Below are 18,177 nucleotides of genomic sequence, written 5' to 3'. Positions count from 1 at the left end.
TTTACTGAGGCTCTTTTTGTGACCTAGTATATGACTATTATTGAAAATGTTCCATGTGCACTTGAGAATGTGTATCCTGTTGCTTTTGGATGGAGTGTTCTGTAGATGTCCGTTAGTTCCATCTGTTCTAATATGTTGTTCAGTGCTTCTGTCTCTTTGTTCATTTTCTGTCTGGTTGATCTGTCCTTTGGAGTGAGTGGTGTGTTGAAGTCTCCTAAAATGAATGCATTGCATTCTATTTCCTCCTTTAATTCTGTTAGTATTTGTTTCACATATGTAGGTGCTCCTGTGTTGGGTTAATAGACAATTAGAATGCTTATATCCTCTTGTTGGACTGACCCCTTTATCATTATGTAATATCCTTCTTTATCTCTTGTTACTTTCTTTGTTTTGAAGTTTATTTTTTCCGATACAAGTACTGCAATACCTGCTTTTTTCTCCCTATTGTTTGCATCAAGTACCTTTTTCCATCTTTTGACTTTTAGTCTGTGTATGTCTTTGGGTTTGAGGTGAGTCTTTTGTAGGCAGCTCATAGATGGTTCTTGCTTTTTTATCCATTCTATTACTCTGTGTGTTTTGATTGGTGAATTCAATCCATTTACATTTAGGGTGATTATTGATAGATAGGTACTTATTGCCATTGTAGGCTTTGGATTCATGGTTACCAAAGGTTCAAGGGTAGCTTATTTTCTATCTAACTGTGTAACTTAACTCACTTATTATGCTATTATAAACACAGTCTGATGATGATTTCTCTCCCTTCTTTTTCTTTCTCCTCCACTCTTTATATATTAGGTCTTTTATTATGTACTCTTTTGTGTTTCCCTTGACTGATTTTGTGAATAGCTGATTTTATTTTGCATTCAGTTACTATTTGGTTGGTGTACTTTCTTCTCTGTGGTTTTATTTTCTCTGGTGATAGCTGTTTAGCCTTATGAGCACTTCCATCTACAGCAGTCCCTTTAAAACACACTGTAGAGATGGTTTGTGTGGGTAAATTCCCTCAACTTTTCCTTATCTGGGAATTGTTTAATCCGTCCTTCAAATTTAAATGGTACTCTCAGTGGATACAGTATTTTTGGTTCAAGGCCCTACTGTTTCATTGCATTGAATATATATGCCATTCTCTTCTGGCCTTTAATGTCTCTGCTGAGAAGTCTGATGATAGCCTAATGGGTTTTCCTTTATAGGTCATCTTTTTTCTCTCTCTGGCTGCTTTTAATACTCTGTCCTTGTCTTTGATCTTTGCCATTTTAATTATTATATGTCTTGGTGTTGTCCTCCTTAGGTCTCTTGTGTTGGGAGATCTGTGAGCTTCCATGGTTTGCGAGACTATTTCCTTCCCCAGCTTGGGGAAGTTTTCAGCAATTATTTCTTCAAACACACTTTCTATTCCTTCTTCTCTGTCTTCTTCTTCTGGTACCCCTATAATACGGATATTGTTCCGTTTTGACTGGTCACACAGTTCTCTTAATATTCTTTCATTCCTAGAGATCCTTTTATCTCTCTCTGCCTCAGCTTCCCTGTATTCCTGTTCTCTTATTTCTATTCCATTAACAGTCTCTTCCACCTCATCCAGTCTGCTCTTAAATCCTTCTATTGTTTGTTTCATTTCTGTTATCTCCCTCCAGAATTCATCCCTTACCTCTTGCATATTTCTCTGTAGCTCCATCAGCATGCTTATGACTTTTATTTTGAATTCTTTTTCAGGATGATTGGTAATTTCAGTCTCACCAGGCCCTCTCTCTGGGGTGTGAGGGATTTTGGACTGAACAAGGTTCTTCTGCCTTTTCATGGTGATGGAAGTGATCGCCGGTGAGCGACATGTGTGTCATCTGGGAGAACAAAGTCCCTTCCTGCTTGCTGGTTGCCTTGCCCTTCTCCACTGCCTGTGCCAGGCAGCTGCACACAGGGAGCAGCCTCTGAGTTTATCCCCTGAGCTGCTGTGGATGGGGTGGCCTTCAGGATGGCCTAGGGCACTGGCAGTAGTTGCAGGCAGCCAGCACGTGTTCACCATGAGAACAGAGCTCCTACGTGCTTTCCTGACTCCATGCTGGCTTCCTCTGCCTGGGTGGGTCAGGGTGGCCTCTGGGTTGATCCCCTGAGCTGCCGTGAGAGGGGCGGTCCTCAGGATGGCCTAGGGCACTGGCAGAGGTTGCAGGCAAGCAGCCCATGTTCACCGTGAGAATAAAGCCCCTTTATGCCTTCCAGACTCTGTACCGATCTCTGCTATCTGTGTTGCTCGACTGCAGGCAGCGGGCAGCCTCTGGGTCTTGCACAGTTAGCCGTGAGCTGGGAGAAGCCTCTGTGTAGTTGCTGTGGGTGGGGCTCCTCCCGGTTGCTCCACAGCAATGGCAGATCAGCCGGTTCACTGCAGTGCTGGCAGGGGGGAATGAACAGCAGGCTGCTTATCAACATGAGGGGCAGTGCTGCATTGCCACCCAGGGGGTTAGGGCACCTAAAGTTCTGGTTATTTAGCAGTCCTGTGCTTCTACTCCCTCCCCACTCTGATTCTTTTCCTCCCGCTGGTGAGCTGGGGTGGGGGGGGGCTTGGTTCCCACCAGGTCATGGCTTTGTGTCTTACCCTTTTCATGAGATGTTGAGTTCTCGCAGATGTAGATGTAGCCTGGCTGGTGTACTGGTATCTTCTGGTCCCTCTTTTAGGAACAGTTGTATTCGCTGTATTTTCAAAGTATATGTGGTTTTGGGAGGAGATTTCCACCACCCTAGTCATGCCACCATCTTGAGAATCCTCTAGCATAAAGTATTTTTATTTGATAGCATTTGACACTGGATTACTTTTTCAACCCAGGAAAATTATGATTAAAAGATGTAGGAACCAGAACACAGTCATATCCAGAGCCATATGTCCTTAATGCTATTTCTGGGCCAGTTTCCAGTTGGGCGTCTGGCATATTATGGATTAAGAATGTTCTTAGGTTCCCATGTAGAAGCATGTAAGTACAATTTTTAAATATTATCTTGCAATTTCACTGGTTTCTTCTCATTAATCAGGTAATATTACAACAGTCTAGAAATCTGTTGTCTTAAATGCCACAGAGAGTTGAGTTGGCCCAGGATGATACTATCAGGACTAAAAAGCCTGATTACAGGAGATTGGATTATAGGTGCAGAAGGAAGGAAACAGGAGAATAAGAAGAAAATGTGATGATAAAGAAGAAAAATGGAGGTAGACAAAAAGAAAACAAGGAAACAGTCTTAATGTTTTTGAGGTGGGGAAGAAAATGTGACCATTTTCTGTGGGAAGAAACAGATGGCCACTGTAAAACCTCCCCACCTCCCTGGATCTTCTTAACAAATAAATACATTATTCTTGGGCAGAAAAGGTATGGATGAAGAGGGAGTGGAAATGATGAGTCCAGTCTGACTGAATTTGGAGGATTCTTCTCCTCTTTGGGTTTTGAAACGATAGATGTGGTAATGAATTAAGAAAAAAACAAACTATTTCTTTGCAGTGAAGTTCACTTGATTTGCCTTTTGAAGTCACTGTACTCCCATATGATATAATATATTTAATTCAGAACCGTGAACTATCAGATTTAATGAAAAGAATCTACCATGCTTATGTAAGCTTAAAAACTTATTTTAATGTTGTTTGTAGTTACATCTCTTAATCTAGTTTCTATCACACGACCTCCAGAGTGGATGTCTCCTTCAGTTTTGCCCAAGTGCCACTCTTGCATCAAGCTAGTCCTGGCCCTCACAGTTCAGTAGAAGCAGATCTTCTGAAGTCAAGTATCACACAAACCAAGTATACAGCTTCCAAAAGTCCTGCTTGGGTCAAGGAAATGCTGAGCTCTATAGTAAAACAGTGGCATTCCTTCACAAATTTTTTCCCAGATATAGCTTCTCACAAGTAAACTATGGAAGGGCACCAAGTTTGAAATTACATTCTCTGTAGAGAACTCCCACTCCAGCCATATTTTTAATTATGGTATATTTTAATATGTTATTATTACTAAGAGTTTTATAATCCATCCATTTTCCTCACTCCAGCTGGATAATCATAAAATATCTAAGTAATATTACTTCTTAAAGCATATCATTGGTTAAAATGTACACTTGAAATGTGCTCATGGAGAAAGAAAAAAATCTCATCAGAAAAATAGGAATAATTTTTCAGAAAAAAAACAGTGTCATCATGTTTTTACTCTAGAAATAAACTATATGAACAGATGATCTAGTAGTAGGATAAAGCTTTTAACTTTTAAACCAGAAGGAACAGACAGGTTTTCTTTCTTTCCTTAAAAGGCAACAGATTTGTTTTTAACTTAAGGTCTTTGAATCCAATCATTTTAACGTTAGCAAATAAACTTCCTGAGATGATGCTAACAGTACCTGTTCTCTTTCAATTAATCCTCCTTCACTGCAGTGTGAGATACTCCAGAGACAGAATAATGTTTCCAGGGCTTTAAAACAAATAGTAAAACTGAGATGTAAAGTGCTCATGATTAGAGTATATCCAGGTGCACCTGGTGAATTTCGTAAAAATTAAACAAGTACACTGTGAAATAGTCCTGATACTGGAGTTCACTAACATGGCAAAGACGACTGACACTCACATACAGATTTGAGAGTTGCTTATGTGATTACCAACAGAAGAGATAAAAGGGTGGATGGCTATTTAGTCACTATGAACAGCACAAAAAAGAATTTCCACAGAAAGTCCAAGCTAATAACTCTGTTTCATTTTCCTTCTTTATCCAGACTATGAATCTGGCCCATATCCTATCTGCATTCACTTTATGCTGCAGGCTAACTTTTGGGTGGGGTTTCAGATGTCTTCTCAGCACCAACTCTGACAATGAATTAACCATAAAGTTTTCCCATCTGTTGCTCACCATCTTCTCTTTCAATCCAAATTCTATACTCAGATGTTCAATACACAACTATGAAAAATGGCATCTAGCTTTGATTGATGTAGGGAAGAATGTGAACAAGAGAACAGATGCAAATATAATTGTGGCCATGAGGTTCTACTTTTTCTAAAAGAGAGTCTGAGGTTTTTTTAAAGGACCTTCTAACATTTCAAATTTGTAGATGATAGAGACAGTTCTTTCAGAACTTTTTATAATTATTATTAATTTTTAAATATAAAGAATTCCAATATTTATAAATTATATTTATGTTTATAAAATATAAAGAAGCCATTACTGTTTTTAGCTGATGTCAGCTTTGATTGTTAATGTCTAAAAAGTATTTAAGCACATGCATTTCTCAACCAAATATCTATCTTCATATGCAAAAGAGAATCCCACTTACATTATGGCATATCTTCAATATAACATTATGTTGTTTATACATAATATAATGACTATCAACCCAAAAACACACACATTTTTTGGTTCATGCATTCTTATAAAGCAACCAAGTTTTTTAATGTTGGCTGTAAAAATACCATAGCCCCAAACCAAAATGGTATTCTCAGTCTTGGTTGTATGGTTTACTATAACCAGCACCTATGTGCCTGGAACATCATAAGCCTTCAGTAGCCTAATGCTTAGATTTTAGCATCCAAGTACAGGAGGTAGCCTACCTGGCTTGCTGCAGATGGGCTTGCACAATTCTTTCGGTAACATGCCAACATATGGGCAGTCTGATTAACGAGAATTTCCCGGATGACCTTCAAGGGCTGGTGTAGAACAGCTTTAAAAGCTATTTGTGTGAAACAATGAAAAGGGCATCAAAGTTTTAATTCAGAAATTGATCCCTACAAATAATAACAATAATAAACAAATTGCTATTATCATCAGACCACCCAGCTAGGAATAAAAGTGTTTTAAAATGTTAAAGTCATTTGCTAATGCTCTCCACTTTATAAAGCAAGATGATCTACCAATGGAGAACAATGGCCTACCTGTAACACAAGGTAAGTAATTGGTCCAGATTTTTCCTCAGAATATCAGAAACAACTCTACACACAGAGAAAAGATCAGTTTGCCATTTGCTAATGTCCTGAATTCCTACAGGCTGGATTTGCTGTTTCTTCTAAACCTTAGTGTAGAATCTCAATTAGTGGTGGGGGTTGAGAGGAAGGAGACAAAAGAAATTCCACCTCGGGTCCCACCCATTTCATAATTGTGAATAGGAAAGCTCGATCTACCATTAGGGATAGTCTTCTCCCATTATACCCATGTGCCAGAGGGCACACTCACATACCATGATAAGAGTCTGATTCTCATCTTCCTGTGTCTCTATTTAGACCCTCCTGGGAAGGAAACTTTAAATAAAACTGTATAGCATGGGCCTGAACTGAGCTACCACACCATTAACCTAGAGTTAGAGATACTATTCTCTCTGATCCTTTGCTTTTATAAGTTCAGAATTTACTCACCAAAAGGCTGAGCCACTACAGTCCTTGTCAGCTACTAACTCAATCAACAACGCTTTGAGTGAATTACTAGGCAAGGTATCCTGTACCACAAGATTGGCAAAGTTTACCTGACTTGGCAAAGAAGTTGATAAGAGCATCTGTCTCGCAGCTCTTATAGAGATCAGCCAACTGGGAGCTGCAGTTCAAGCCAAGATTGTGAATCCGAAGTCTTCTCTGACCACTGACGGTCGTGTAAAGCAGAGCACACTGCAGAAGATGCAAGTATTTTTTGTCAGTATATCCAGGCAAGCTAGCCTGATCTTATTTACATTTACAGAACAGTGTGTACAGCTAAAAGACCTCTAAATTTTACCACTGAATTTTTTCTATTATTGCTAAGGGTTGAACAACAACAAATAACTAACCTACATTTCACATATCTCAAATTTTATGACCATGGATTCAGGGTCCAGAAATAGTACCTCCATGTTCTCAGAGCTGTACTCAAGGCTCATTTTCCTTAAAAACATACAGTTCTCTTTGATGATGTATGTAGGTTTTACATTCATGGATATGTACATTTCAAGAAATGCAAACAAGTATCCACTTTCTGAAATACCAAATATAATATAATTAAAAACTAAGCATTAGTTAGAATTCTTCTTCAGTGTAATGCCAACTCCTCTCTATTCTCTAAGGGTCATGTTAGTGTCTGAAAACTATGACCACTAAATGTGATTTTTCTTTATTTAATTCAAAGTCTCCATGGTTTTCAGTTAATTTTATTTACTACAAAGCCAAATCCTATTTATACTTGCTTATAACTTATAATTTTGACATACACCTCACTTATAACTTGCTCTAATGCATACCCCAGTGTATGACATATAGTAGGAATACAGCAAATCAGTGGATGGACGCTGAAGCCTGGAAGAATTGAACACTGCTATCAGTCAATATGCTGGTGCCTAGAATACTGGCTACAAGTTTGCTGAGCTCTCGTGGGATGACATAAAATTGTTATGTCTTGTAAGTAGCATACATAAATCTGGCTATGGAGAATACACAACAGATTGCTCTAACTAATGACTTTTGCCTTTGGAAAAATAGAGTTGAATTTCTTTATGGAGAGACTAACATGGTTGATGGGATTTAAGTTTCCCCACTGATTGTTGTCAGTAACAAACTTGTTTAAAAAGCAAAAGATGGGAATAAATTTTAAATCACCTGGATTAAGGCTCCAGTGTCTTCACTAAGTTTGTCATCATGCTTGAACTCCACAGTCACTGCCTTGTCACAGTCAATGGCTGCCATTTCTACATCAGTGGTGTTGTTCATAAAAATTCCACCAAGGAAATCAGTGGCTCTGAAACCTAAGGATGAGGAAAAACAGAAATTTTGCTTCTATTTATTTACTGTTATTTTCCTTGTCAGCCTGTTATATTAATTTGAAGAGGAACAATTATACAACATAGACCTGAAAAACAGTATAAATGAAAATTACCTGTGCTGGTACGAATCCTCATAATAGCATCAAATCCTATTTTCTTCTCAATATCGTTTCTGAGGTCATTCAAAAACTGTTGGCTGTCTAAGTGCATCTAAAAAATTAAGTATGATCAATGCCCACCAGATGGCAGTAGAATACTTAAAATAGCAATTCTTATTTTACAAACTTAAACTCACTTTATCCAGAAATCTTAGAAAGGGCTATTAAAGCTTCTCCAATTTTACTTCATTTGCAATATTTTGGTCTTATCTAATCCCTTAACTAGTTTTAAATATAAATAATATAGCTAGATGATTAAAAATTTTATTGATGATAAAAAAAATAGATGATGAATATTCATCAGTTTTGTTGGGGGAAGCACTCATTTCCGCTCCAGGTTTTCATGTGGAGGTAAATAATTTGGAGTCACCCCTCTGGTACCTTCTCCTCAGCTGGGGACAGGTGACTTATCTGATTAGTCAGTTTGGGAAAAGGAACAGGGTGGGCATAGATCAGCCTATTCAGCATCCTTTTTTGGAGGAGGCAGCCTGCCAGCAGGAAGCACACATTTCCTGCCCCTCAGTATGATACATTTTCAGGGTGCAGGTGTTCACAGGAGAAGCTTGGAACTGTGCCCACTCTGTGTCTGGGTATATAAGTTTGTCACCCTGAGGAGAGAAGCCTTAGCAAGCCCACTTGCTCACAGACCTAGAGTGCTGACATTTTGATCATCTCTTGACTCTCTCAATTCAGGCTTCGAAAAGAGGGGTGTGATGAATTGACCCTGCCAAATCACAGCAATTTAAAATAAACATATAGTCACTTTTAAAAACACTGTGTTAAGTGCATCTAATATAAAATTTTAAAAATTTATATAAAATAAGATTTTCCCCATCATGGAAGCTAACACTGATATTCACCTCTAAGGCTGAATGAGCTCAATCTCTCACCACTTAGGGAGTAGGAAAGCCATTGCTTAACCATACGTACAAATCTTCCTCAACTTATGATGGGGTTATGTCCTAGTAAATCCATCACAAATCAAAAAATGCATTTAACATATCTAACCTACTGAACATCATAGTTTAGCCTAGCCTACCGGAAACATGTTTACATTAGCCTATAGTTCGGTAAAACCATCTAACATAAAACCTATTTTATATATCATGAAATTTGTTGAATACTGTACTGAAAGTCGGAAACAGAATGGCTGCCTAGGTACAGAATGGCTGTAAAGCGTCTCAGTTGTTTGCACTCGTGGCCACGTGGCTGAGGAGCTGCAGCTTTGCGGCCAGTGCCCAGAATTATGAGAGGATCCTCCCGCATATTGCTGCCCCGGGTTAAGAGACCAAAAATCAAAATGTGTAGTGTGATTTTCATTGGTCGCATACTGCATTCACAGTACCGTCAAATAGAAAAACCGTAAGTGGAACCATTGTAAGCTGGGGACCATCTGTGCATTGTTTTCCATGGGCTGTAGAATTTACATTTATTAGTTGCCCACCAGGGAGCACACTTCTTAGCCTATGATCTAAGCGCCAACAGTAAAAATGGCAGGAAAACCCGCGGTGCTGGCCTTTACCTGAAAATTGTTGTATTTGTAAAGTGTTCCTCCAGTGAGCTGGGGCACGAGACCCAGGGAGGCCACGTCCACATACTGACTGGGAAAGAGGAAGAGTGCCACGCAGCAGCCGTGGGCCACGCAGTCCTTGGCCAGGGAGTCATAGACATTTGTTTGGGGCTGGAAAAGGATCTGAAGGAAAAGATGCACAAAAGGAAAATGAAAACCATCACGTTTGGGGGTTAAATTTTTAATATCTATTGAATTCTTACTGAATTTTTTTTGTATCATTAATCTACAATTACATGAGCAAAATTATGGTCACTAGACTCCCCCAATTATCAAGTCCCCACCACATACCCCATTATAGTCACTGTCCATCAGCGTAGTAAGATGCTATAGAGTCACTAGTTGTCTTCTCTGTGTTATACTGCCTTCCCTGTGCACCCCCACCTACATTATGAATTTTTTTAAGTGAAAAAAATTATTTCCCAGTTAAGTGAACTGGACTAAAGTGGACTAAAGAAATGAACTGTAATTATCCGTGCAGCAGCCATTAACTGAACACCCAGTGTGCTAGGCTCAAGCAGTGTGGAATCTATGTATGTGTGCAATTTTATTTGATCCTCCAACTCTAATGAGGCTGGCATTGCTGTCCTCCCTTTATGGACCTGGAGGAGGCAACTTGTCTGGGGTCACATGGCCAGGAGTTGGCTGCCTACCTCATGGTCTTGTCTGTTCCACTCGCTTGTTCCCCTAGGGCTACCCAGTCAGAGGGTTTGAGCAAAACATCAAAGCAAAGGTGTGGGCACCAGGCACCCATACTTCATGCCTAAGGAGTGTGTCACATGGTGCAGTTCACAGTCTTGCTCTCCCTTTGCTGTCATTTCCCTCAGTTCCTGCATTGCTATAGCAGTCTTATCCCTCAGTCTCTTACACAGATTATCCATGAGAAAAGTCATACCTTACTTTAATTCAGATATATTTCAGACATTGGTTTTTCTAGGAATATAAAATTTCTTCAATTATTTGCAATTCCAGATATTCCTACAGTGTACAGTGTCTGAGATTTATACAATACCCTTAGCTTCTCCCCCTCTCTGACACATAGGATACAGTCCCTCTTTCTTTACTCCCTTCTAAGAACTGACACATGAACATTTCAAAAGAGAAGGTTTCCAAATACCTTCTCTTTGTCCGTATTAATCAGTTTTTTGTCATCTCTGTTTTTGAGTTTCCCTGGTGCTTCTGCAGTCGGCAAGGAGGAATGAAAGATGAACAGCTTCCCAGGACAGTCTGCAGCCTAAAAAAAGAATATCACAGAAAATGTCTTGGGTGACAAAGTTCTGTCCTAAGGGAATCAGAAATAAAATATAAGTACTTCCTATAAGCCAAACACTGTATACATCTCATTTAATCCTCACAATATCTGTGTCCTTGGGGAGGTGCTAGTCCCTCCCCATTTTACGATTGGGAAACTGAGGCTCAGGGAGGATAACTGATTTGCCTAAAGTCACACAGGTTGTAAGTGAAATAGTATTAAAATGTAGGTCAATAGTACTGTGATGCTTTAGAAAACTATTAAAATGCTATCTTATAGTGAAAATACTTTCTTATTTAATCTGCAGTATAGTCTTTCAGGACAGGTGAATCTCATGATGCAAAGGTAAATGACGATGGTAAAGGTAAATGACAGAAATCCCAGGAACGTGATGGACAGAAGAATTTTTGGCAGTGAACAAGCTTTTCTTTGAAATCTTGAGTAAACATACATTAAATCTAAAGTAGTATATAGAGGAAGAATGCACAAAAATGTAGTCACGTTGTGGCAACAGTAGACATAAGGAACCAGCTATTAGGCAAGATGACAGAAGGAAAAGTATGTGATCCATATTATACATATGTAGTTCCTGGGAAGCAATAAAAAGATGATTTAAGCTCCATGAAAATTCAGTTCAGCATTAAGAATATTAAAATCTTATTTAAGGAGATAAGAAGTAACCAATCAAGCAAAATTTACTGAAATTAAACGATTCAGTACATCGTCCCCCTCCAATCTTGACCTTTTCCAAACCACGCTGACACACTGCTGCTGGAACACGGACTCTGAAATAAGGTAACTGTACTGACCATCATGGGGCTTTCCTCCTTAAGAATCCTGAAGACTTTCTATTACAGGATAAAGTCCACATTCCTTTATCTGTGTAGGAAACAGTGATCTGAATTGCTACCAACATTTGCCATGTGCAGCTCGCTGCCAGGTGCTTCACACACATTTCTTATTTAATACCTACAAATTTGTGAAGGATGTAGTAGTGACTGCATTTTAATAGGAAAACTGCAGCTCGTCTAATTTTCCCCAGGTCACACAAACAGCAAAGGATAGCTTCAAGAACTTTTGGACTTTAGTCTGAATCCATCTTTCCAGTCTAATCTCCAACATTTCCTCATCCCTGCCATCCCTTGCATTGGAAGTTTTAGCCACACAAGCTTCTTTCTTCCTCAGAATATGCCACATGCTTGACACACCTCCATAGCTTTGCTTTGCATGTTCTCTTCTCTCAGCCTGGAATCCATTCTTCTCTTCTCTTGGCCTGAAGCTGTTGTTTGCAAAGGCTGGGTTTAGTGGCACACATTGCTGTACCAGGGTCAGCTGTAAGATGTGTTTTAAGTTATTTGCTACTACTAATATGATATTGGGTTTATGAATAACCTCCTTAAAACACAAATGGTGAGAATTCAAAGTTAGCCTGTCCTGATGTGTCTCACTGAGTCAGACATTCTGATGTGATGGAGCAAACATTCTGCTATGTGTCATGGAGCCGATCATAGAGGTAGAGTCACAGCTGACACAGTGGGAAGGATGCATGACCAGCCCCATCTCGTCAGTAGTGAGCAGTGATTTTATTGCTGCATGAATCTTCTAAAATTACCAATAGACACAGCATTAGTAAGAAAGCAAGGATGAATATAGAAACATAAGCAGTGACCCCATATGTATATGTACACTGAGCAGGAGAAAGATACCAAGAACACTTCGGTCAATAGACACACATTAGTTCCGATGACCAAATTCAAGTAAAATTTACAGTGATATTGATAATAAGTTAAAGATTTTAGATCTATGACTAACTTTTTCATTTCTATCACTTTTATTACTATTATTGTCTTTTATTGAGGTATCATTGATATACAATCTTTAATTAATTTCAAATATACAATGCAGTAGTTCAACAGTTACCCATATTATTAAATCTTCACCCCCTCTAGCACAGTTACATAGAAGGATGTTACAGAATCATTGACTATATTCTCCATGCAGTACTATTAGCCCTGTGACCAATTTATATTATGATTGAGATTTTTGCATCACTTTTATTATTATAAAAATACTTTTTGTTTGCTTTAATTCATGTAGCAGAAAAAGTAGAAAACCTTTTTTGAAAAAGCATCTTCTCTTTAACATTTTTGCCTGGCCCACCCAATTTTCCTAAAGAATTCACTGTCAAAAATTTTTTGATTCATCTAGATAGTCCCTACTCATAGAAGTATTATAATTTTACACCACAGTGGTTAAGAGCATGTGTCTAAGTTCCTACCTGTATAGGTTAGAACCCAGCCATTTTATTAGCTGATGACATTGGGAAAATTATTTAACTTCTCTAAGCCTCAGAGAAGCTTCTCTAATGTAAGGAAAAATAGTAACTACATAAAATATTGAGAGCACTCAATGACCCAGAACATGGTGTTAATCACAACTAAACATACATGACTGCCTTGTATGTAATACCTATGTATTACCTATGGCACTGCCTTGTGATATTCCTATGGAGTAAAACTGTGAAGCAAAAAGTCAATACTCATTAAAAAATATAGTTCAATATAAAAAAGCCATATTTATTTATTTTTTTCCTTATATAGTGGCTAGTGATTTTAGATTTATAATTTTATTAATAAAATCTTTTATAAGTAGCAATAAAAGAAAAATCTCCTATGGCCTTATATGCTTTATGTCCCTACAAAATTTGCAATGTTTTTACCAAAATCTGATGGGGCCCACATGAGTTTATCAAACAGAATTAGATGAATGGCATATGTCACTCTTATTATGATAGAAAACAGATTGAGAAAGGCTGACCTGGAGAATTCACTGTTCAAAATTCAGCGCTGATGTCCTTTCCTCTGAGAGGTGTGCTGTTTCACACTTGACAGCGCTGGCTGCCTCTATTTTCATGTCCCCACTCTACTTTGTAGATGAGACTATTCTAGAATTAATGACATTGCATCACAGCTTTATGTATTCTACTGTTTTCTGAAGATCACAGGCTCCGTGAGAAAGGAAGGACTTGGTTTTTCTGCAGTGTGTCTCCCCAGATCCCGTTGGATCTAGTGCCTTTCGCTCTGCAGGTGCTCCATACATTTTTGTGGAAGGAATATTGTGACATATCTTGAAATCAAGTTTAGATATATCCTAAGATCACTTGGATAAATTCCCCCTAACTAGTGATACATTTGAAGTATAACCACTAAAAGCCATTTCCCTCTAACTTGTTGCCAAATTCTATTTATCTAGTTTTATGGTAGAAATACCAGCTAACTCAGAAAACTGTTCTTTGGCCAAGCTAAAATAAAATGCCAGAAGTTCACATATAGTTGAGTTATGAGTGTCAGATTTTGAAAGAGATGCAGGTTTTGAAACACTGTGGGAAAAAAAGATACTATGAGTACAAGATGCTGTGGATGTGGAAGTGTGTCCAACAGAAAGTAGCACATGAAGGCTTTAGTTGGATGATTCAAGGACTTTTGAGAAAGTATGCATAAGAACTTTCCAAACAGAACCTCTTTATCTTTGTGATAAATTAGCATATGGTTTGTGTTACTTTTTGTCTTCTCTCTGCTTCAAGAAGTTTATTACAACTGACTATATATAGTTTTGGCTTGGCATCCATCTGATAGAAAGTAAAGCTATAACTCAAATGGGGGAGTCAGTTCTAACATGTCTTCACTTGGACACACAATAAGAAACATTGCCCTCTGATGTTCTTTCAGTTTTTGCTCTCTGACCACAGAGAATGAGACTCTCATCTCTGGCCTCTTGTGCAGAATACGCTGAGCCATTTGGCTGACCAGCAGTTCTGGGCTTTCCAAAGTTATTCTTCACGTTCCTCCCAGCCCAGCAGCCCTTTTTTGGGAATACAAGCAATACGCACCATGTCTTGGATTACAGAATGAAATTTCTTCAGTCACACTGTAAGCAACTTAGAAGCAGGGATGGTAGTTCTTACCCGCCTTACAAACAGGCATTTAATAAATATTTGTCGATTGAAAGAATTAGTGATGAGTGATGTGGTCTCTTCAGTATTTAGATATCACCCTGCAAATTCTCAAAAATGTTAGCTCTTCACCTAAATAACTTCAGATCAGAATTTTAGTACCTCTGTAAATAACACAAACTTACATCTGATTGATTTTTTAGCCACACAGAACCTGAAGAGATAATGAGATGACTGTCAAAGATAGTCAACAATCATACATGCACCAGACATTTACACACACACAAACACTTTTATCCTATTTGAAAAAAGGTTTTTTTTCATCCAAAACTGATAAAGATTCTCTGTGGTAGAAAGCATAACTGCAGACAAGGTCCAATTATACCGCAGCAGTTTCTGCTCTTTTATGACAAATTATATTCACCCAGAATCTTCCTGGCAGATGCAGTAATCACTAACTTGTTATTTGTATCAACAATCTGCTTATTAGAAATGCTTTGAGGAAACAGACGATTAAAAGCACATATATGATAGAACCACTAAGGCAAATGTGAAGAACTAGAAATCAGTAAGAAGGTGAGAGAAAGGAAATAATTAGAAAATCTACTGTATGTATTATTTTTTGTATCTTTCTTGGTAGGTAAGGCTAAAAAAACATTATGAGTTAGAATAGCTGACTCTAGGAAACCAGCTAGTGAATCTTTCTACATGTAAGAAATGAATGTAAGAAAATGAATAATGCAATAGTGTCTACAGTTAGTGCTCTACACAAGAAAGAAACTTTCTTATAGTGTTACTTCTTAATTTAACCATCAATTACAAGCGTAGTGCAAGACTTTAAGTCATTGTTCACAGAAAGTATTTTTAGTGCAAAAATAACATACAAAATGGTAATTAATGGCCAGGTGTGTGGTGTTCTGGTGAGTTAACTTAGTGTAAAGATATTTTCAGAGATTGAAGAATGAATAACAATTCCTTATGCTGGTGGTTCCCAAATACAGAAAATCAGCAAAGCAAATAGGGGACCTGATGAATCAAAATCTCTGGGAGTAGGGGTCAGAAATCTGCATTTTTTAAAAAGTACTCATCCTTTGACATGTGATGCTATGACTCATTCGTTGGGGAGCAACTGCCTTACTTATCTCTCTGCAGCAGTGGAGTGCTGCTCAGCCTCCATGTGAGGACGGGTCCTGGGAGAACACGGTCTGTTCTGCCAGCAGGCACAGGACAGTAACTGCCATTCACATTATGTCCCTTTTTAAGTTTTATAAAGGTAGTTTCCTGATCTTTTTAAAAAGACAGCTTTTACCATTTATAATGATAGTTCATTCTACTTTATAAGAATACTACTACCTATTAACTTTGATATTTGTAAAGTTATTTTGAGTTGTTATATTTACATATCAGTTTCTTCTCATGCTTAAACTTCAATGTAAAAGTATACTTACCCTAACAATAAAATTGCAAATATAACAAAAAATAGCATGCAAAAGATTATTAATGTACACTGGATGACATGAACTGGTCTCTGGTGAACGAGAGCTGAGAATGCTAACTGGCACAGTCGTTGCAGTGTACGAGCAACCTCCAAGAACACTGTGGTTATTAAAAACACAGTGGTTGCTCAGTAATGTATCATAAATAATATCACATTTCAGATACACAGAATGCATGTCTACTTTTTTGCAAAATTTGCTTTATATATATTTTTTTCTTTCAAAGCTGCTAAGCAGTTTTGAGACCTTCTGTGGCCTGCCAATACAAAACACATTGTTAAAAGACAGTATTGCTCCCTTTTAGAAATGAAAAATGGGGGTCAGCTGAGATTCTGCTCTCTGGTCCCCTGAAAGCCATGCCATCCTCTTCTTTCCACTTTACAACTAATGATGTATTGGCTTATGATCTTTCCTCTCAGGCATGTGAATACAATTTTATTCCCAATACTAACTTTTTAAAGTAGAAAGACTTGTAGGATCACGTACAACTTATCATATATCAAGCAATTTATATATATATTTAGATACCTTATTTGAAGAAAGAACAGTAATAAAACTCTTCCAAACTGAAATAGAAGATATTTGTTTGCAGAATGTGGAACAAGATAGGAAATCCCAAGTCTTTCTGTAGCCCAACCAATTATTGGTGGCTTCCACATCTCCAAGTCACTTTATAATGTAAAATTTATTTTTAACTTATGTTAAATTAACATGTACTGTTTTTGAGGGACATCCACAAGTCTGATTCAGTGAGCGAATACTCTGAAGATCAAAAAACCCAGCCAAGAATCACTGTGCTAGAACAAAACTATAATGTTTAGATACTATATTTATGTGCAAGTGCTCATTGTTATTATTGCTATTGTTATTGTTACTATTACTAGCCATTTTATTTTAAAAGTTAATTTAAATTTAACTTTACTAATAAAATTTAAATTACTTTTAGGAACTAGCAGTCCAGGCCAAACTGGCTTGACTCTTATGCTAAGGTAATAAAGAAAGAATGGGTACGTTTTCAGTGTTTGCCTTCTTCAGATTACTGTCCTCATTATTATGAAAATGGCTCCAGAGTCCTTTGGGCTCTACTTCTCAACCAGAGACACAGCCAATGTCGAGTCTGCTTTTGGCATTTAACAAGGTCCTATGCAGCATGAACACCTGTTGCTGACTGTCACAGGCCTTGTCCTTGTATGTTTGAAAACCCCAAGGAAGGAGAGGATAATATGGAGATTTTTCTCTTCTTCCTGGTAGTTCAGATATTGAAATGACTTTAAAATAGATCATATCAAGTTCATATAAAAGCCAAAGGGTGGAGCTAAACTGGAAATCCTGATAAAATCAGTTGCTCAGATGCTAATAGTGTTGGAATGTAAATGCTGGGAGCAATCTGTGGTTTGGGCCATTTCCTCCTGAGAGTTGTGGGGAAGTTTGAAACAGCCTCTAATAACCAACATGCTTTAAGGAAAGCTGTATTTTCTTTCACAGATGAAACTTACTCTGTGTGTGTGTGTGTGTGTGTGTGTGTATGTTTTAAAAATGTATTTACTAGCAATTTAAAAGAGGCTTCTTCTCACCTTTAGTGCTTCCATGCCAGCCTGTATGATAGGAGCAAAGACAGTCTCATTTTCATTAGAGTCTGCAAACATCTCCGGAATCTGGTCCAATAAACTGTAAGAAATGAAGGAGCAAAAGGTTTTAAATGTTAAGCGTATTTGTGACAAACTTCAAGAAATAAATCACTAACATTTCAAGCCTAAACACATATGGTGTTTATTTTACACTTAACACCTTTGGGTGAATTTCACAGGTCGTTCCCCAGGAAATGATATCCTGGCATGATCCTGCGTCAAAATTCATGATTTGGTTGCAACATTTACAAAATTCCACTCTTTGTAGATACCTTTTTCTATTTACTACATTTCTGATCTGTTAAAACTGTAAATTCTTGGAACAATGGCTATATCTTTAGCTATTATTATCATCACTGAATATACTCATCCACATACAGGAAATACCTCCTTTCA

General features: G+C 37.9%; 1 protein-coding gene across 2 annotated transcripts in view; it reads right to left on the bottom strand.

Annotated features, from left to right (window-relative positions):
* Positions 1-18,177, bottom strand: part of SEC24D (SEC24 homolog D, COPII coat complex component) — a 126,138-nt gene that overhangs the window by 18,968 nt on the left and 88,993 nt on the right. For both annotated transcript variants that reach the window (XM_036908599.2, XM_036908600.2), the window contains exons 13-19: positions 17,728-17,821; positions 10,571-10,687; positions 9,406-9,576; positions 7,839-7,935; positions 7,562-7,707; positions 6,463-6,601; positions 5,558-5,676 (exon numbers count right to left, since the gene is read on the bottom strand). In XM_036908599.2, coding sequence (XP_036764494.2) covers positions 5,558-5,676; positions 6,463-6,601; positions 7,562-7,707; positions 7,839-7,935; positions 9,406-9,576; positions 10,571-10,687; positions 17,728-17,821 — 883 coding nt within the window. The remainder of the gene's footprint in view (positions 1-5,557; positions 5,677-6,462; positions 6,602-7,561; positions 7,708-7,838; positions 7,936-9,405; positions 9,577-10,570; positions 10,688-17,727; positions 17,822-18,177) is intronic.

Source organism: Manis pentadactyla, chromosome 5 (assembly GCF_030020395.1).
Source record: "Manis pentadactyla isolate mManPen7 chromosome 5, mManPen7.hap1, whole genome shotgun sequence".
Lineage (NCBI taxonomy): Eukaryota > Metazoa > Chordata > Mammalia > Pholidota > Manidae > Manis > Manis pentadactyla.
This window is presented reverse-complemented; position numbering and strand designations above follow the sequence as displayed.